Raw genomic sequence first — 20,827 nt, forward strand, 5'->3', positions numbered from 1 at the left:
CCACTGAGTGTGTGAAGCTGGAGAAGCAAGGCCACGACCCCATGAAGTTCTGTGCAGTGTCAGCCCAAAAATGTGAGAGGGTTTGGGAGTGGCAAGAAAACCAATATTTGAAAGTCAGGTGGGGAAAATATATTTCCTGGAGATAGGGATGATCTGCTGATTGATGGCTTGCTGTGAGTGGCCCTGGAGAAAGGGCTGAAGGGAGATCTTCCAACCTATTCTTGGGCACTAGGAGCTTAGCAAGGGCATTTCAGTACAAGCAGTGGGAGTGGGAAATTCGGAGCCAGGCCTGTGAATTGTTCAGGCAGCAGAGGAAAACAGGGAAGCATCGGGTGCTGTAGGCTATGGAGAGTGGGCTCTTTTTCTTTGCTGTTTTTTTGTCTCTTTGTTGTGAGGAGCACAGCGGGCTGCATCCTGCCTCCCAGCTAGCTTAACCCCCCCCCCCCCAAATAACCACACGGAAATCTGTATTAATTAAAATCACTGCCTGGTCCATTAGTTCTAGCCTCTTATTGGCTAACTCTCACATCTTGATTAACCCATCTCCATTAATGTGTATTGCCGCTTGACTATGGCTTTACCGGCATGAGTCTAGCCAGCCTCCGTCTTGGGAAGGAGAATCGTGGCATCTGCCACACTTCCCCTCTTCCCAGCATTCTGTTTTGTCTACTCCGCCCACCTAAGTACTGCCCTATCAAAAGGCCAAGGCCTTTTCTTTATTCAACCAATGAAAGCAACACATAGAAAGAAGATCCTCTTACACCATCTCTTTATTTTTGTTACTTAGATTTTTAAAAATTTAAGTATGCATCCTTGGAGCATATGTTTGTGCTGATGGTATAACCTAGCAGCAAGAAGGGGGACATGGAGATGTTACTTGTGAGGGTGGTCCTCAAGTTGGTTTGAGAGGGAACATCTGCCTGAACATGGGGAGAGAGTACAGACAGTGGTCACTGGAAAGGGAAAGGTTAAAAAGAGCCCAGACCACCATAGAGGGAAGGGGTGTACACACATGCACATTTAAGCACGGATGTGGTACACCCATAATGCACTGGTGCACACACATGTGCAGACACTTTCTGTGGTGCTGCTGCACTGCTGCCCGAGTCCATGCTTGTCATAGCAGGTGGAGAGAGAGTGAGTGCGCATCAGGCTGGCTGGTGAGACTGTCCTTTGAGGACTGAGGAGAGCACCGACCGACCTTCTGCTCTTCAGCTGCCACTGTGTCCCCCACTCACTGAGCTCCTATCACTCTCTGAAGGAAGTCAGCTCATACTGATAACTCAGAAGGGCTGCAGGTGATGATGGGCAGCAAGCATCCAAATCTTTACTAGATATTCAGCTCAGAGGCTACGCCAGAGGCTCTGATGCTGCACAAGGTTTATAGCACCTTGCCAAAGAGAGATGGCCTCTGCCACCAGCTGACAGGGATGGGAGAGCCACACGGGTTAATCCAGGCTACACGGGAACATACTGTGCTCAGAGGTGACTGTGGGCTCATTCCGATGATCAGAAGACAATGAAGAAGCTGTGAGTTCCAAGAAAGACCATGGCAGAAAAATGATGACTACCCTAAACGTAGAGTGTAGAAGTTGCCTGTGCGACTCCTCATGACAGCAGGAGACCTAGAATAAGTCACCAGGATGTTTCAGATCACCATGCCATTGTGTTCAGAGGGCCAGTCCATCTTCTGGAGCCTGCTCTGTGCTGTGGCCACTGGGAGCTCTATGGAGGAGAGAGACATTTGTGATTGTGCATACTATGCTAGACCTCACACAGAAGACCCTCTGCTACTGAGTGCCTCTGTGCAGTGAGATAAGGCCAGGCACCTCCCTCCTCGGGATCACGACGCTGGGTCTGGCCTCCAGCAGCTGGCCAGCTCAGGATGGAGGAGGTGTTGAGTCGCCCCTCAGTGTCTATCTTCATACGCACTTGGCTGTAGAGCCTTGCTCACTTCCTTCTCTTTAGTTGTTGATTCAATCCAGGCATGATTGGGAGTGGACTTTGCTTATCATTTCTAATTAACGTGTTCATTGAGTTGTAGAATGATTTGAGAGCATTTAGAAGCCAAAACTGCCAGCAGCTAAGTGGCTTTAAAATAATGGACAGTTCATTGGGGTAAACTCAGAATAATTGTGAGAAACTGTTGCAGAACAAGGCTCTAGGAGCCCTTGAAGGACATCGCTGCATTGTTATCCTGCAGAAGTTGCTCTTCTGCTCCCTTGGCCAAAATTTTACAGTTCCTGGTAGATTCAAACCACTTGGTTAAGCTGTTATTGACGATTGGATGCACACATTGCTGTGACTCGTGTAAGGGAATTCTACTTCTACTCTTTGATACAGTGTGTCACCTGTTAGACATGAACACTAACAAGGATGGGCAAGTAGCGTAGCTCCACTCAGCTCCCCCTGAGCTGCAGGCTGTCCAACATGATGCAGTGCCAAATAGAGAATCAAGGTTGTGTTTAGGTAAAACTAGTCAGAAAGGCAGCTCTGGGACTCTGGAGCTCACCGGTGTCTCATCTTATTGTATAGTTGTCATTCCGTGTGTGGGAAAGGGCAAAACCACTCTACGTTAGTGGTTATTGTAACAACAAGAAATGCGGGTGCTGCTCTGAAAATTGGTGCCTGACCTGGGAGGCTCCTGGCCTTGCTCTGGAGCTGGAGCAGTGCCTGCTTTGGAGCTGGTTGACTGAATTCATCCTAAGATTGTTCTGGAGCATTTGCCTCCTGGTTGTCCAGGAGAAACCCCCGGCAGTGCTGCTCCCATAGTCCTTCAGGAGTCTGGTGCTGTCCAGATCGTTCGCATCGTGCCTGGCTGCCCAGCAGTGAGCCTTCTGTGCATGCTGCCTTCTGAAGGATTATTTCCATTCAAGGACCAATATCTTAGATAAAAAATTAAAGCTAAGATAGTGTATGGGAAGAAACTCACATGTGTAAATGGATTTTTATTCCTATATTAGCAAATCTGAAAGGATTAGTCCTTGGTTAAATTCTTTGTCTTAAATTTTGAATGCCTCTTAGGAAAAATGCCACTGAGTCTAGCTATCCCCGAGGCAGAACTGTCGTGTGGGCTCAGTGCAGCTCAAAGGTGCTGGGTTGACAGAAGTCATCTGAGGCTCGCGTCCTGTCTTCTAAGTGTGGTTCACCTGTGCCCAGGCCCAGGCCTTCCCTTGCTCAAAGACCATCTTCCCACAAGGGCTTTGTAGCACAAATGATAACCCAGAGACAGATAGTGGGGTGCAAACTGGATATCAGAAAAGCAAAACAGCCAAGCCGCTCGAGAGTTCTTACCTCTACCAAGGCTCAGACAAACTGAGGTGATCCTGTCCTCAACGTGACTGCAGACTGCAGTGATCACCATACCTCAGACTGTAGACTGAGCCCTGAGCTCCTGTTTCCTCCCATCTATGTTCCTCTCTAGTGCTGGATTAAAGGCACGCACCACACTGCCTGGTCTGTATGCCTGACTAGTGTGGCTGCTGGGATTAAAGGTGTGTGCACCACTGCCTGGTCTGTGTGGCTGACTAGTGTGGCTAGCTTTGCACTGTGATCTTTGGGCAAGCTTTATTTATTAAAATACAAATAAAATATCACTGTAGTCTTTCTTTTTCTTTTCTTTTTTTTTATGAAAAGGAAAAGTGAGAAGTGACTTTAGACTGCGGGTCACTGGCCATTCCTTCCTAGAGTGGTTCTCATTTTCATCATCTGTTGCATCTGTCGGCTGCCCTCGTGTGTCCCTGACTGTTGGTATTTAGCAGTGCCTACTACAATACCAGTCTGCCAGCAGCTCCAGACAGACATCCCTAAGGCTTTGATCCTCTGCCACCATCCTGGATCCTACCCAGGTGCAGAGGTCATCCTCCAGCTTACTCCCAGTCCCTTTCTGCCAGACTGGACATTGGAGAGCACTTAGAGCTCCACCTGCTCCCAAGTGCCCGTCCGTGAGGCTGCAGTTAGTCTGCTGCCTCTGCAGGCTCCAGGGCCCTCACCTGACCCTGCGTGAGCAGATCTGTCCAGACCATCGCTCTGTAGAGCAGGGCGGATGTGACAGACCTGGAAAACAGTTTCTTGTGCAGCGCTATGACTTTACCGTCTATTTTAGCTTATACAGCCAGAATCCAGAACCCTGTTTACACATGGCCTTGCCTTCCTTCTCTCTGTCTTAAGGAAACCTCGGTAATATTATTCACTGGATTCTGAGCTGTGCATTCAGTTCCCATGTGGCTGGGAGAGAGCCCAGCTATAGAGTGCTTGCCTAGCATTTGTAATACCCTGGGCTTGATCCCCAAAGGTGGCATATTTTATATTTTATAGAATTTATCACTTCCTTACCTAGAAACTGATGTTTTTATTAAATGACTTATATTATTTTACAGTTGTGTATACAAATGTCTGAATTTTGGCTTTGGGCTCAATGTTTCTATAGTGCAGAGGCTTATTGGTAAAATACTCATCATTGGAGGAATTGAAGATGCCACCGATGATGTTACGGATGATCAGATGTTAACTTTGTGTGTCCAGGGGCTAGCACAGTTGTATGGATCTGATGTAAAAGGCACAGAGCCTACTGCTTGGAACCCTGGCATCAGGTGCCTCAGCTAGACTCGAGGGTCTAGAGCAGTGCTACAGGAGTCACATGTCAGATATTTACATTGTGATTCGTAGCAGGAACAGAAATACAGTTGTGAAGTAGCAATGAAATAATTTATGGTGGGGCAGGGTCACCATAGCATGAGAAACTGGATTAAAGGGCGTCAGCATTAGGAAGGTTGAGAACCACTTGTCTGAAAGAAGCCATGGGCCAAGAAAAGTCCTAAAACCGGACCCAGGCAGCCACATCAGTGTATAGTTCAGGCTGACCTTAAACTCAAAGTGGTCCTCCTGCCTCACTCAGCCTCTTGAGTGCTAAGGTTACAGTCAGATGTTCCCTAATTGCTGGCATTGTTTACAAATGGAGACAGAACTTAGCTCCTAAGAGCAGTGGCTAAGTAGATGAGCAGGTGCGTGTAAGAGAGCGCTGAGAAGTCGGAGAGCCCGCACCGGAGAGCCGCGCCCCTGGAGGGGTCCTCAGTGAGGAGGGAGGGTAGCTGTGAGGCCTAGAATGGCACCTCTCTGACTCATCCCACCCTCCTCAGTGCCCATCAGGATTGCCTATGTGGCCCTGTCTTTATGAAAAGCAATGGTGTCTTGTCTCATGGGGTTTATACACAAACTACGGAGTTGATTAAGTAACAACTTAGAAGCCCAGAAGGCTGAATGACCCTTGTTCTCAAATGACCTTATAAATTAAAAAAAAAATCTGCACCAGGGAGAAGGTTCTTTGGGGCAGTAAGGTTCACCAACTTTGAGTCGGAACTGTTTTGCCAGATCCTCAACCAAGATGGGCTGGGTTAATTGGGACTCCATAGTAGATAGCTTTTCATTATGGCCAAGTCAACCCACAGAGTGCTGACGCAAGCTGCTGGGCCTGTGTAGTCCGTGTTGTCTGAGTTCCCTGTTATCTCAGGTACCTGTGTGTCATTCAGGCCCACTAATGAGAATTCGGGTGCCAGTAGCCTGCCTTCCCTCTGCTCTGTGGTCTCCCCCCCTCGAGCTGCCTTTGCAGTGTGACGGATAGCTTTGGGGCCCACACTCCCGGGGCTCCAGGGATTTCTCTTCCTTGGGGCCGCGCGCCTCTGAGCAGCCATCATCGTCTGCATCACACTCTTGCTTGAGGCAAGCCATTGCTCACAGCTGCTCTGCTTCTCTAGCTGGGCGCTGTGGGAAGCAAAATTGTCCTGAACGTCAGGAACAGGCAGAGCACCGTGCACATGCAATCCCCATGTCACATTTACAGGCCTTACTGGCCAGACGTGGGAATTAGGAATCTCATTATCTGGAAATGACAGCAGAGCCTGACAGATCAGATGCTGGCGTGCGAATGTACCATATGAAGCAGGAGGCAGGAGCCACAGTGCACACGAGACGTAGTTGCATCTAGTGTGCCCTGGCTCCTGCTGCTTTGGTGGCACAGCAAGGCACAGAGTTGTGTGTGGCAGTGTGAGTAGGTCATGTCAGCCAGTCCTGTCACTGGCCAGTGTTTGAGTGCACTAAATTATCTATAAAGTAAGTGCACATTTGTTTGCGGAACATAGAGAACTCGGGGTACATAGAAAACCGTCACTCTGACCTGCCTTGCTGTGCACACACTTCCTTCCGTCTCTGTACTTGTGGTCATCTTCTAGGCCATTAAATCTCCAAAGTAATATGATGATGAATTAGGGACTGAGTGTTCAACCTAAACAGGTCAGCGTGAAAGATTGCCCAGTGAACACTGACATCATCAAGGGGTATGGAGGGTTTGTCAAGGTTCCACTTGGTGCTGTGTTTTCCGTTTTGATGCCCAGCCTTCTTTCCTGGAATGTCAGCTAAACCATTGTCTTTCTGTGTCCTCCTGTAGGTAGCTGCAATTAACCCAAACCATCCACTTGCCCAGATGCCCTTGCCTCCGTCAATGAAAAACTGCATCCAGCTGGCAGCCTGTGAGGCACATGAACTCCTGCCCATGATCCCTGACCTCCCAGCTGACCTGTTCACATCCTGCCTCACCACCCCAATCAAGATTGCTCTGCGCTGGTAAGTGGTCTATAGTTTGGGTCCCCATCCCAGGGACCCAAGGCGTTATCCTGGTCACAGCAATGTGCCCAGTGTTTTGATATCTCAGCACCTGGGTGTTTGCCTGGATGTAGTCTGAAGGCGGATGGAGCCCTTTCCCTTGGGTCTGGTCACGTGCAGTTTGCTGCTTTGTGGTGTCCAAGAGCAGACCGTGCACATCTGTATTCACTAAGGGGAGAGCAGCTTGTGCACATCTGTATTCACTAAGGGGAGGAGTCAGAGGTAGCTCCAAAGTTGGACTCGCCAGCAAGGTCCATTTATTAGGGAGGAGGAAGGTCTCTGTGAAAGAATCACTGCAGTTCTTGCTTGAAGTATACTACCTGAGTTCATTCTTAGCAGTGAAAAGAGGCCCCTTTACCACCACACTTCTCTGAGTTCTGGGTCCTGGGGAATACTGCAAGGAAATGTCTGTGGTGTACCAGACCCAGCCTGCATTTGAGAACTCGCCACACTGCACTGCTCGTCTTTAGTACCAGCCCAGACTCACAGTTCCTGGTCCTTCCCCAAACCCAGGAACTGTAGAGACGTGTAGACCTAGGATTGTGGTAGCAGTGTGGTCAGCCCTGGGACCCATCTGGCTAGCTTGAGGATGCAGGAGGAGAGTGGTCTCGCTGCCTTGTCTTCACACAAAGTCCAGGCTTCCTTCTCATGCCTAAGAGGGGCGTTGCCTTTCCCGGAAAGAGGTCCAGCAACTGTGTGCCCAAATCTAGGCCTGGGCATTCTCTTTCACACCTAGTGGCATAGCCTCACACGACTGAGCTAGATACCCATGGAGCATAGGCATCCCTCAAACCTAGCTGGGTTGAAAGAGGCAGAATTAACCAAATGCAGGTGTAACTTACATCAGAGAGGAGGTGAGTGAGCTTGCAGGTAGCTAGAAGCAGTATAAGAACGAGGGGCTAAGGGTCTGAGAAGAAAGGAACTGGTTCTGTCTAGTTTGAGGTGAAAGGTAGCACAGGTGTGACAAGGGCAGGTAGATGAGCTGTACTGGGAACACATGTGTAGCACAATTAATAAAAACCCAGAGCCAAATATTGGTGTTCAACGTGAAGGTCAGAAAGGCAAAACAACCAGCTGCTGGCTCTTACGTGTACCTCAGTTTGAAATGGCGATCCTGCATCCAGGAATCTCAGAATGAGACTGTGTGAGAGAGCTGTCTCCTCCTGTCCTCCCTCTCTAGGGCTGTGATTAAAGGCGTGCACCACTACTGCCCAGTTTCTATGGCAGACTAGGGTGGCTACTTGGATTAAAGGTGTGTGTCACCGCTGCCTGATCTATAAGGCTGATCAGTGTGGCTGTTTTACTCTCTGATCTTCAGGCAAGCTCTATTTATTAAAATACAAATAAAATAACATGACACACATGGGTCAATGTTCCAGGGGAGGCAGAAGAGACAGAGGAAGGTACAAGGCTTATATGGCCAAGGGCTGGAAGGCTTGTGTGTCAGGACCACGAGGAGTCTGAACAGCTCCTGCACCAGATGAAACATATTCTGGCAGAATATGCTTTACTCAGAGCATTATTGCTCATGGCCATCCCCATTACCAGTCTATGAGAGCACTGTTGTTTTTTTGTCTGAACTCGGTGTCTGGTCACTGGGAGTTTTAAGAGTGAGTACCCCGCAGAACATGCTACTTCAGCTGGTCTTGAGGGAGGCCAGGCTGAGCGCTGTCGGCAGATGTGCAGACAGACATGCTACCTCTGACATCTGATCTTCCAGTAGAGGAGAGGGGACATGGCCTGAAAGATTCTTTTTAAATAGGTGCTCTATGCAAGACAAAGATACTGTTAACATTTTAAGGCAATTCACGACCAAAGACTAACTACATTCATGGCACCAGAAGCTGCTGAGTTCCAAGGGTCAGATGTATTCCTCTAGGCTGTGAATAACCAAGTGTTCTTACAGCAGCTGGCAGTGTAAGTGGAGTGCCTCCCATGCAGGGTTGGAGAGGAGCAGAGTACCCAGACAGGTGCGCCCTGCCAGACCACCTAGAAGAAGGAATAGGTCAGCCCCAGCAGATGGGAAAGCTCCAGAGGAGGAGAGTGGTGGCAGAGGGTGGGCTTTGTTAAGCTGTAGGAGCATTGAATGACTTCAGATAAGACTCTGGGGACAGCCCAAAGTGTATGTGTAGGAAATTACTGGAGAGTTATCTGTAAGAAGATGACCCCTTATCACCGGGGAAAGCCAATAGGTGTGATTCCCAGTAGGAGTGATCTTATCTAGTAGAGCAAGCAGGAAGCTTGGAGTGGCAGTGTGTCAGAGTTGCCAGGGCACAGTGGACCCCAGAGCCACATGCTTGGCTCCATGGCTACTTCTGCCTCTCCCTTGAGACTCCCCAGCTCTCCTGTCTGAGGTTTCCTGGATCCAGAATAGACTTGTATTCTGTGTACACTGCCTGCAGGCAGGAGGGTGAGAAGAGAAAGGTGGTTCAGGCCTTCCCAGAACTTCAGACGGGCCTGCACTCACCCATGGTTCCTGACACAGCAGTGCCTGTGCCAGATCCGTCCTGCGCTGCCCTCCCACTCCACATTGGCAAGGGCTGTGCCTACAGGACTGTGCATCCCTGAAGACTTACTACCCTTACTGCCGAGCACTGATTGGACTTTCCCTGCCCAAATCATGTGTCATCGCTTAGCTGTCTGACATACTTTTGGACTGAGGACATAGTTAAAATTTTTTTTTTAAATATATTTATTTATTATGTATACAATATTCTGTCTGTATGCCTGCAGGCCAGAAGAGGGCACCAGATCTCATTATAGATGGCTATGAGCCACCATGTGGTTGCTGGGAATTGAACTCAGGACCTTTGGAAGAGCAGGCAATGCTCTTAACCACTGAGCCATCTCTCCAGCCCCCATAGTTAAAATTTTTTAAAGTCAGCACTGAGCTTTTATAGGAAGCACAGTAAAAGCCAACTTAATATAGCTGTTATAACATGACCTTTGAAACCATTGTGCTGCCACTGGGGACAGTGGTCCTCACTGCCGCTGCCTGACCAGCTGTGGTGGCTCGGGTGGGCAGATCTTCCACCAGCAAGAGACACTGACCTGAGACTGTGAGACTCTACTGAGCTCCATGCTTCCCGTGGCAGCCGATGAGATAGGAAACTCATTTCCTTCTAATGGAAGAGGAGGCATCTTTCTCGTGTAGTACTCACCCACATTTTTAGGATTGGGTTTGCCCCTCCACCCGCATTTTAAAGTCTTTGTTGTTGTTTGTTTGTTTGTTTTGGTTTTGGTTTGGTTTTTCTGTGGAACAGGGAACTCACACTGTAGACCATGCTGGCCTTGAACTCTGCCTCGTAAGTACTGGAATTAAAGGCATGCACAACCACCCAACTATTCCTTTTTCTCTCTCTTGCTTTTTTTTTTTATTTGGTAAATTTTATATTTTTAAACAAAAATCAAATGTATCTTTTAAGAGAATTAATGAAAAGTGCAAAATGGGAGGGAATAACCAAGATTTTTATCTTCAAAGGTCAGCAAATGTCAGTTATTTGGCTTATTGATTCTCAGTCTTTACTTCTGTGCTGAACCTCAAAAACTGCTCCTTCACCCCAGAGTTATGGAGATAACGGTAGGCCAATTCAGAGTAGTCCTCATACGGTATCAGAGAGGATAGGAGTGGAATAGGCCCCGCGCTTAGGTCAGAAGCCCCAGCTCTGTTGTTGTTGCAGCATGAAAGATCCAGGGACAGGACGCAGACATGGCTGCACTTAGGTAAAACAGTATTTACAAAAATAATCACTGGGCCAGGTTTGATCTGTAAGCCGTAGTTTGCCAGTTTCTGCTGCAGAAACACGAAACCAGAAGCTGGCTAAAAATGATAGCCATATCATCTGTGACGCACACGACCTAGGAGAGAGAGGTCAGGACACACTCACACACACCATACACCACACACACCTGCTCCCGCGATCATATTGAAAGGTGCCGTCTTCACTGTCTGAGCGAGGTTGCTAAAGAATGCCTGATAAACAGCGCAGACGGCACTGAGCTTCACATGTACAGAGCTTGCTTGCGTCTGTCGGCAGGTCTGTTGATGAGCCTTACTTTGAAGGCGTAAATCACAAACAGTCCCACACCAGTTTGGAATTATGATTAATAGAATGGTTATTTATTTAAAGGGGAAAAAAAACCTTACAGATCACCGTCCCAGACAACAACAGCCCTTGCGCAATCAGGAAGGGAGTCTAGTCGCCCGAAGCGGAGCAGGAAGCAAGAGAGAGAGGAGAGGGAAGTGACCCCTTTTTTAGAGAGAGAGAGACCACACCCCAATGGGCTGGTATCTCAACAGCTATTGGCTGAAGGAGCAGAAGGAGCTCCCGTAACATTACTTGATGAAGAAGCACTTGTTGGAAGATATTGTTCTGGTTTTTTATTTTCTTTTTTGCCTCAGTCTTATTTTCAGTAATTCTTAAGTGAAACGATTGTCATTTTCTCTGTAGTAATTGCCTCACCCCCTTCCCATATGCATCAGTACAGTACAAGAATCCCAAGTACACGCTTTTTTCCTTTGACTGTTTTCTGTTTCTTTGATTAAGTAGCATAATACCATTTTGAATATATTATGGACATGTTTCTGTGGTGCTGGAAGTTCTAACGCCAAGTTAGTCTGTTTTCCCTGAGACAAGCTGTACGGGAGATTGATGCCGACTACACTGCGCAGCATGCAGCTCTCCTGTCGGTTAGTGGAAATGGCAGCTTTGTTTGGAATTGGAGTGAGGTCAAGAGTTCCTTCCTCCCAGTGAGGCTGCTGACTTTGTGGAACGAGGCGCAGTGTTGAAGATGCTGCAGCACAGCCTCTCTCCTCTTTCCTCCCCTCCTGATACCGCCCCGGTGCGTGCTGTGTAAGGAAGGCATGAGTGCTTGGCCATCGCGTGTACTCAGACACTGCAGTGCGCTTTGTGTTGTTTCTCGAGGACGATGCCCAGAGTCTGTAGGAGTTGTAGTTTTGATGGTAGAAACCATCTGTCCTCTGAGCAATCTTCTGAAGTTGTGCAGCTTTGCTAGAGGGCAGACTTCCCGTGTCCCCATTGAGTGCTGTGACCTTGTTCAGGCGCCCACTGTAGTCTCATATGCTTGCTTACTTCAGTCATAGCTGGTGGAACCCTGTGGGAAGGAGTGGGAGGAGTGGCCTTGTTAGAGGAGGTGTGTCACTGGGGCTATGACGTGGGATTTCCCTCTGCATGCTATGATTTCCACTGCTTTGGACCTATCGGAGGGCAGAGCTTAGCTAGGCAGGAAAGGCTAGGCTGTATGCTAGGAGAAAAAGGGTGGAGTCAGAGGGTTGTCATGAAACCACTGCCCCTGGAGACAGCTGCACTGAAACTTCGTGGTAGTCCACGACCTCATGGTGATGCACAGGTTAATAAAAATGGGTTAAATTAATATGTAAGAATTAGCCAATAAGAAGCTAGAGCTAGTGGACCAGGCAGTGATTTAAATACTGTGGTTTCCGTGTGATTATTTCGGGTCTAAGCTAGCCAGGTGCTGGGAACCAACAAGTGGCCTCCTTACTACAGGGTTCTTAGGTTTCGAAAGCCCAGCGCATTCTCAGTGCAGTTGTGAATGTGTGTGTGAGATCTTAGCTACAGCTCCAGTGCTCGCCTGCGTCTGCCGTGCTCTCTCTCAGGATGGTCATGGTGCTTCAGTCATAGCAACTGAGAATTAACTAAGACTGTGTGTGTGTGTGTGTGAGCCATGTAACGTGACTGCTGAGACTGAACTCAGGTCTTCTGGAAGAGCAGTGTGTGTTCTCTTCCACTGAGCGAGCCATCTCTCCAGCCTTTTCTTTGAAAAAAGAAAAAAAAAAATCCTTGCATGCCAGAGACTGAGAAGCAAAAGGATTGCTGAGGTTGAGGCCAGCTTATGTCTATATGGTGAGATCCTATTTCAAAAAATCAAAGAAAAACAAAAGTACAACATAGCCCAGTTATACTTAACCTTTGACCTTGGTCCTGAAGCGCGTGACCTGCAGTCTTCCTGTGAAGAATTGGCTTCACCATGTGCAAACCAGCTCTCTTCTGGTCCTACACAGATTCCAATTGGCTTTCGAGTGCCCTCGTGCTACCTAAACTCTACAGTTTTTTTCACATGCCCACTCTGAGAATGTTTCTCTGACACTCAGCCATACCCTTAGCACCCCAGTCTCCACTTGCATTCAGTAAGGATGAAAATAAAATAGCACATTCTTATGATGAGAGCAAAGTGCTACGGAAGGTCTGACTTTGGGATAAGAAAAAGAATTAAATCGCACAGAGTGGCCTGGATCGCTGACTCCCCCAGTGAGCCTGAGCTGCAGGTGCATAGGGGGCAGTAAAGCTGATGGAGTCTAGAGCTGGAGACAAGGTGGAGAAGAGGCAGAGAGAGTTAAGGTGGTCTTCAGGGCGGAGCCAAGGGCAGGCTGACAGGCGTGTGCCTCCTTTCATGGAGCTGCCTTGCTGTGTGGCAATTACTCAGACGGGTGTGAATTACTCAGACAGTTAGGAGAGCAGGGAGGTGAACTGCCATTGTAGCCATGGCTCTGGGAGTAGGAGAAAAGGGAAAGGCAAGAAGACAGAAATACGTGGGCTGTGAAGATCCCTGCCAAAGAAACCAGATGTATCTAACCATGCTAGAGGTGAGCAGCTCTGAGTGTGCAGAAGGATGCAGGAGGAACAAACAAACAACAAAGAGTGGCCCCTAGAAAACGTACTCAGACGACAGAGTGAGCTCTGAGACGAGAGCGAACGGGAGTGGCAGTCGGTCTTTTTGGGACCAAGTCATGAGGTGCAGCGAAGCCTCAAGACTCATCAAGACAGAAAATAAAAAGACTGGAAGTCAAAGGACTGAGAAGACAAACAGAGCTAGCAGAGTCCAAAGTTGTCGTTGAAGGGAGCAAAACAGAATACTTCTCCGTGGAAAAGGAGCAAGAAGGCATGAGGGTACTATCGTCTTGACAGTGGGACCTTGGCACTTCAAGTGAGACCTAAGCCAGGACCAAGTTCAGAACACTCCCAATAGATAGAAAATTGCAGCACAAAAGAGGATTTTAATAATTGGGTTAACCACTCAGATCTGAGCTGCACATACAACTGTCTGCCCAACACAGAGTATACATTGTTTTCAAGCATGGATGGGCCATTCACAAAACCACCTCTTAGACTGTGAAAGAGACATCAGGAAGCCCAGAGGCCCTCCCCCATGTTCTCTTTGCTCTCTGACCACACAGTATAATTGGAACTCAGTAATGAAAGGGAGAGACATGCCCTGTGGTGATGGTTCTCATCCCATATCTGAAACCCTAGTTTAAAAAGTTAATGCCAAAAAATACCTAGAAAGAGAAGGTTTTGGGTTAAAGAAGAAATACCTTCTGATTTACTTTTAGTTTATTGTTGTTGATGTTGAGACGGAACATCTCTGTGCCTTGGTCTAGCCTGGAACTTGCTATCCTGCCTTAGCCTCCTTCATGCTGAGGTTACAGCAGTGTGCCATCAGGCATGTGACTTGAAATCCTTCCAAGGTGATCAGTACTGAGGCTGACTTTCAGTGAAAGCACACGAACGACGAGATGCAGCTCAGGCCTTCAGTCCAGAAATGAAGACTGAAAAAGAAAAGGGTCAGGGGAGTGTGCAGTGAGTTCTGTCACCGTTCAGGAAAAGACTACCAGTTCTCATACTGAGGCCAAAAATCAGAAGACGCTATGATGTCAGAACCAGACGGGGACTATGAGATGCGGTGCGCCTACCCCAGGGACGGCAGATTTATTCGCAGTGTGAGGACCCATAGGAAGGGTGAAGTGCAGATTGTACAAGTGGCTCATCTCGGGAAAGCAAGGGTGTAGCATAATGAAGGTCAGTCATAGCTGCTATGAATACACATGACACAGCTGGACCCCCGGCAGACCTCTTCAGCATACCACGAAGATCAGGGAACACTGCTGCTGGCTTTGGGCTTGGTTGTAAGGCAGGCTGAACATTGTCTCCAAACTCTGAACCTGGGGAGGCTCACCATTACTTCCTGTTCAGCATCACACTGGGAGGACAAACACTGCAGGAAGTGGTATTTACAGGCAGCACAGTTATACATGTGGGAAGACAGTGGGAGCCCTGGAGCTAACAGTCTACCATAGCAGGGCCCCAGGACCTGGGAGAATAACTCCCCGTCGGTTGGAGTCAGAGATACATTTGTATGTTCCATCTTTTCTAACCACTACCTGGTTCCCGTTAACATTCTAAAGCACACGGGAGTACATAGAACAGCGCACAAAGAGATACATTTGTATGTTCTATCTTTTCTAACCACTACCTGGTTCCCGTTAACATTCTAAAGCACACGGGAGTACATAGAACAGTGCACAGAGCTAAGCTCACAAAACTAAAACATCACAGAGATCACTGAGGAGGCGAAAACTGATGCGGCAAAGGTGGAGACCCAGCTTTGTGCATTTATGTTTGTATGAGACAGGTCCACACTCTCTGGCTTAGGCTGGCCTGAAGTTAGTGGCCATCCTCCTGCCTCAGCCTCCCACATCCAGCCAAGATTTGGTAATTTTAAATGTTAGTTCTTTTCAACTTTTACCTATAGGCTGAGTGCTGTCCCAGTCCAAATCTTGGCTTTAAAACCTACGAAAGCACAAAGGGTATAGTCAGGACAGTTTGGGAAAGAAAGGCTTGGTGCTTTAACACTCAGTGTAAAGCTACCATTACGTCACTGTGATGCCCACATGCATACTGCAGATTGGTTTTGAACAAAGATGCCTAGATAATTTGATGCGGAAGGACTGTTTTTCAAGAAATATTGGTGTAAGTTGCATATAGAGGAAAAACAACCAAAGAAAGAAAGAAGCTTGCACCCTAGTTATACGATGCAGAAAAATTGACACTGCTTTTATTCTGTATGCGAGAGAGAACTAGAAAGCTAGATGCCTTGGGGTTTTGTGACCTCTCAAATGTGACACCAGCTGCACCACCACTCTTTAAGATTGAAATCATTGGTTCCAGCAGCTGCTGACAGACACCCTCCAAGAGCAGTTGTAAAGATTATGTTGTGTTTATATTATTTTAAACCAGGAAGACTAGCTGGTAACCAGATGAAACAAAGGCAAAGCAGAAGCAGAGTTACTGGGTCCTGCACACTCGCACAACGCTGTCTACAGGTGGTGTGGGGGCATGCGGGGCAATGGAGTATCCTCTGTGGAGACTGTGGGGACCACAGAAGTATAGTAGTCCCTGCTGCAAACTGCAATCTTCAGCCGGTGTATTTATTGTGTGCAAATTGTCCCTCATTAAAGTTGATTTTAGTATTTTTAAATGCAAAATGTTGAGTGAAAAAAAATAGCAAATAGTATTAAATGATTTATAGCACAGTACTTTTTAATAAATTAAACACAGATACTGTAGAGTAGCAGCCACTTAGGTATCCGCATATACCTGAGTGAAAGCACAGGATACATGTTGGAGATGTGGAGGGGCACAGGAGAGTGCTCTGATTTGAGACTTTTCGGCATCCAGAAGTAGGGATTGGTACAAGTGAGCTGTGGGGGTCTGGGGGTGTAGGGGAGCAAGGTACAAACAGAGGAGGTGGCCTGGATGTGAACAGTTTTCATGGCCACCCACACATGTGAAATAGTAGGCAGAGCAATGACAGCATTTTTAAAGACTCGCTTTCCATTTCCATTCAGGGCTGTCACAAGGCCCAACGTAGTCCACATTAGGGGAAGCAAACAATGGTGGCTGTGATACCATTGCTTAAAGTGGGCACTGTACTGACCCAATTTTAGGCACCTAGGTTCTTTGCAAAACATGCTCTTTCCCCACAAAGATCTGTAGTAAGTGGATGTTTCTATCTACAGAACAGTAGTTTCTTTTGATTTCCGGCTCCTGATTTGAAGCTTGTCTGTCTTGTAATTTTCTGCTGGCTCACACTCCTCCCTGTGTTAATCTCACATGGAGCACGTCATCAGGAGTGCTCTCAGTGGGCAGTTCATTGCATCTGGAGTCTCCGTCAGGGCCGACCGCACCAGCACCTGCGGTTGTATGACGATGGCTGAAGGGCAGCTTGTGAACAGAGCACGCTCTCAACATAGTGTGTTCAGAAGAGAATCAAGGTTGCATGCAGTTTTGCTCACAACAGGGCTCTCACAGTACTGCCGTAGTGTGTGCTTCTGGAGATCTGCTCCCTCGCTGCCTCCCACCTTCCTTACTAGCATCAGACAATGGTAGAAGAGCAACTTATTGTCTGCGGTTAGGATGCCAGCCACCATCACCTTGTTTCAAATTAGTTCTGGTGCTTGTTGGAAATTGTGCCTGCAAAGCATCCAAATGATCCCATATTTATAGAGCAATTGCTTCTGGGCTGCTTACTTGCCAATTTGTGTCTTCAGACTGCACTTGCAGGCATTTTAATGTCAGTCTGACTACTTGTGTGATTTATGTGCACGTAGTATGCCTGGGCCGACAACTTTGATCAGCGATATTGCCGTGTTTCATTAAAGCTTACTGGTCCATACAGCTGTATACTTAATGATGGACACTCATGAGCTCTGTCAGTGAATGGTGGTACTTTTGGGTGGTGGGCCGCAGAAGCAGTCTCATTTCCTCTCACCTACGTTGTGATGAGGTGCCTCTCCTCTCCCATGACAGCTTTGGCTTGCAGGGCTGTGCTGCCGTGTAGGACCTGTGCTGATGGTAGCACAGCCCTGTGCCGTTGTTTACAGTTTTCTGAATGAGTCCTGGGGACAATAAGCCCGTTTTCCTGACTTCTTACTATTCATGCTACTGCTGTCTATTTTCTCGACACAGGACACAGGACAGGCTTCCGTAGGCTTCAGAAGTCGCTTCCATCACCATGTGGCTGGGTTGTCACAACGGGCGCTGGCTCTTGCTTTTTGTTAACCTTTGTCTCCATTGTTGGCAGTGAGTGTGCAGAAGAGGGTTCATGATCCAAGTGGCTTTCTGCTGAGAACAGGGACCTAAAGGGAGAGCGACACGCTTCCGTTAGTGCTGTGACAGTAAGAAGGGAGTGGAGCACAGCATCTGCTCTGTCGGGGCCTCCTGTGATGGATGAGGTTGCTCTGGACGGAGAAGGTGGAGGAGGGAGTCCTGGCCATAGGCCTGAAGTCAGGCTTAGAGGATAGGACAGCCCAGTGTAGCAGGGCCTTTGAGCATCAGAGAGCAGACATGGTCTCCAGGACATGAGAAACAGGATCAGGTTCCTGAGTGAACAGCCATGTGACAGCTGCCATGTAGAGTGACTAAAATATATCACATGCATGCCTTTGTATGTTCCCTCCTGGAGGCGGGAATCCCAAGGTGAAGGTCGCAGCAGTTTAGGGCAGTATGTATATTCAGACCATAATAGTCTTCCAAGAAATTAAAACTAGTTGAGAGAGCAGGGGCGTGGGCCTGGGTCAGTGTGGCATGGGCTCTGCCAAGGAATGAGTGCTCAGTGCTTATAAGGTGAGGGTCTGGATAGTTTATATTATTAGTTTCTTTCTATGAAGATAAAGTCATCAATTACAAATCATTCTTTAAAAAGCCATGCTGCTGTGCCATTGGCTCGAAGCAGCTGGAGCCCTCTGTCCACTTCAAACTCCGGAGACTCGATGCTGGAAGAGTTGGAAGAGGCAGGAACCATCTCAGCCTCCGTCACAGGCGTGAAGGACAAGGACTGCTTAGGTGTCATACACAGTGCAGGGCAGAGCAGGGCAGAAAAGGACTTCTTCCATCTGCCTCCCAAGTAAATAAGCCAGGAAAAGAGAAAGAAGAAATAGAACAAATAAATGAAATGAAAATTGAAAGATGTTGCTGGCCTGGGGAAGGGTGCTCCAGGTAGGTCTGGGTACCAATCCCAGACTGTAACTGCCCTGTGGGAATGTGCTTTCCCCGTAGGTCTGTTTGGGACTGTCCCTGGAATCCGGGTGTAAGAACACGGGAGAAGGCCAGACCAGAGATGAGAGATGGTTGCTCCCAGGCATCCCAGCATGTTTATCTCACAGTACTTATGGCTGAAGGACCTTAGGGAGCCTCCCAATAGTGGGGCCCTCGATCATGTACTCCAAGCCAGAGTTGGTACCTGTCCATGATCATTTTTATGTATGAGTTCCTACACATGTGTACATGTCTTTGTGTGTGTGCGTTGTGTGTACATGTATGTGTACTGAATCCTGAGCTTCATGCATGCTAGAAGTGTACTCTACCAACAAGCTACATCATCAGCCCTAATACTGATTCCTAAATAAACACAAACCTTTGCCTTCCCCAGATATCAAAAACTGTTAGTCAGTTTCCTGAGGACCTCGTTGGACTGAGATCCTGGCTGTTCCCCAGGTCTGTCCCTTCTGTGGGGTGCCTGGCTTTCCCCCCGAGATGGACATAGTGTAAATGTGGCTCCCACCAGGTCTTCTTAGCAACTGCCCCTCTCCCTGCCCACCATTCTCCTGCTTTAAACCTCTGAGGCCACAGTGTTAGCCAAGGACTCGATATCTCATTTCCTGGGCCTCAAGTGTTCTGTTTCTTCATTAGTGAGGAGCAAGTGCATGAAAGAAACTAATGTGTTTGACTTTTATTATATACCAAATTAAGGCTTTTTTGTTTAATCTCTATAATTCTGGTTTTAAATGTCTGTTATTCTCATAAGTTAAAACAGCTGGACACGAGAAGTTAACTACTGAGTTCTTGTTGGCCAGTGTCAAAGCTGGGATTTGAACCCAAGACTCTCTGGACTTGTAAGTCCTGGTTTTCACCACCACTCTGCCTCAATAATTTCATCCTCGCTCTTGGGTACATGCCATTCCTAGTGAGCAGAGCCCAGAGGATCTGCCACCCATCTCTCCTGTCAGGGGTAGTGGCATTTTGAGCCTGTCAGCTGGCTCTAAGGTCACCTGGCTAAAGCCAGCCCCAGCCAGGCTGGGCTCCTTCATGACTCCTGCTGTTGTAGCTTCACCGCAGTTTGTCAGCAGCGCCCCCAGGGGACTGCTGGAGGTACTTCATGTAAGAGGTGCTGCAGTCCAGCAGTGGGTTTTAGGTTTTAATGTGTGTGCTAGTACGAAGCAGTGTATTCTGTGAGTGCGGGGGGGGGGGGGGGGGGCAGTCATTTAAAACGTCTCTTCCTTTTATGAGCCACTCTTTCTTTTTCTTTCTCATTCCCATGCCAGTTGTTAGCTTTGATGCTTAGTGGAAGGCACCTCCCTTTATTTTGTTTGGTGCCTATCCCTCCTTCCAAGGTAAGCCACTGGGGCTAACCTCACTGGCCAGCTGCTGCTGACCAGAGTTGGAATTGAGCACAGAGTGAGTATTGTGGCCTCTGCCAGCTGGGTTCTGCTGTGTGTTCCATTGTGTGGCAAAGCCCTCAGGCCATTGGCTGCTCCTGGTGGCCAGCGTGGTAGGGCTGCCCCTGCATGGTGCTGTCTGTCCTGCTGTTCTCCTGACACTGATTGGTCTGTTAGAAACAGCCCACGTTAGTGTGTGTCTCTAGAGTTGACTGCGCCATTCTTCCCCTTGGTGAGGATGACTCTGCTTCTCAGCAGTAGAGTGGGGGTTGTGAGGTCTTTGTCGGCCTCTATGTGTTAATTGCATAAAACCCTGTCACTTACAAGGTGCTTCCCACATGGTCTAATGCATCTTTGCTAATAACCAGGGCCAGTCAAAACAGCCATCCATCAGGATGCACGATCATGTGATTGATTGGGGACCAGGTGTTAACGTGCAGCTGCCCAGTGTTGGCAACTTCATTTGAAGCTGAGCACACTAGGTGCCCGCCCCTGCCTGCTTCCCCAGAGCCTCTCAGTGTGAGCTGAGCGAGGCTGCCCCTCACAGTGCTGTGATAGAGCTTTCCCTGAGGACTCATTTTGCAAGGGACTACAAGATGGCACAGGAACGTGAGGACTGGGCACAGCATCTATCTTCAAGATATTAGTCCTCCCTTTCTCTTCCCCTCTGGCATGGAAAAATTTTAAAAAGTTAAGCCATTCTCTAAAGTGTAGCTTTCCTCGCTCACTCCCTCACACACTTGGCATCCAGTCCCTTTGTCCAGGCTTACCTGTTCTTACATGGGGCCACATCTTCCTTTTCTTTTTTTCCTTTGCTATGGCAAGCCTTTACACTGTCTTAGGCTGTGACTGGTTGTGCTCTTGTGTTTTGTGGATGAGATGTGCATATGCTATTGGTGCATATGTCAGGGAGCA

The 20,827-nt window shown here is 48.1% G+C and overlaps 1 protein-coding gene across 4 annotated transcripts in view; it reads left to right on the top strand.

The window, feature by feature from the left end:
- The window catches only part of Rptor (regulatory associated protein of MTOR complex 1), a 283,595-nt gene that overhangs the window by 145,354 nt on the left and 117,414 nt on the right, over positions 1-20,827 (top strand). For all 4 annotated transcript variants that reach the window (XM_050140239.1, XM_050140240.1, XM_050140241.1 and 1 more), the window contains one exon: positions 6,443-6,618. In XM_050140239.1, the coding sequence (XP_049996196.1) occupies positions 6,443-6,618 (176 nt within the window). The remainder of the gene's footprint in view (positions 1-6,442; positions 6,619-20,827) is intronic.

This window comes from Alexandromys fortis, unplaced genomic scaffold (genome assembly GCF_014885135.2).
Source record: "Alexandromys fortis isolate MF-2015 unplaced genomic scaffold, M_Fortis_MF-2015_v1.1 scaffold_39, whole genome shotgun sequence".
Lineage (NCBI taxonomy): Eukaryota > Metazoa > Chordata > Mammalia > Rodentia > Cricetidae > Alexandromys > Alexandromys fortis.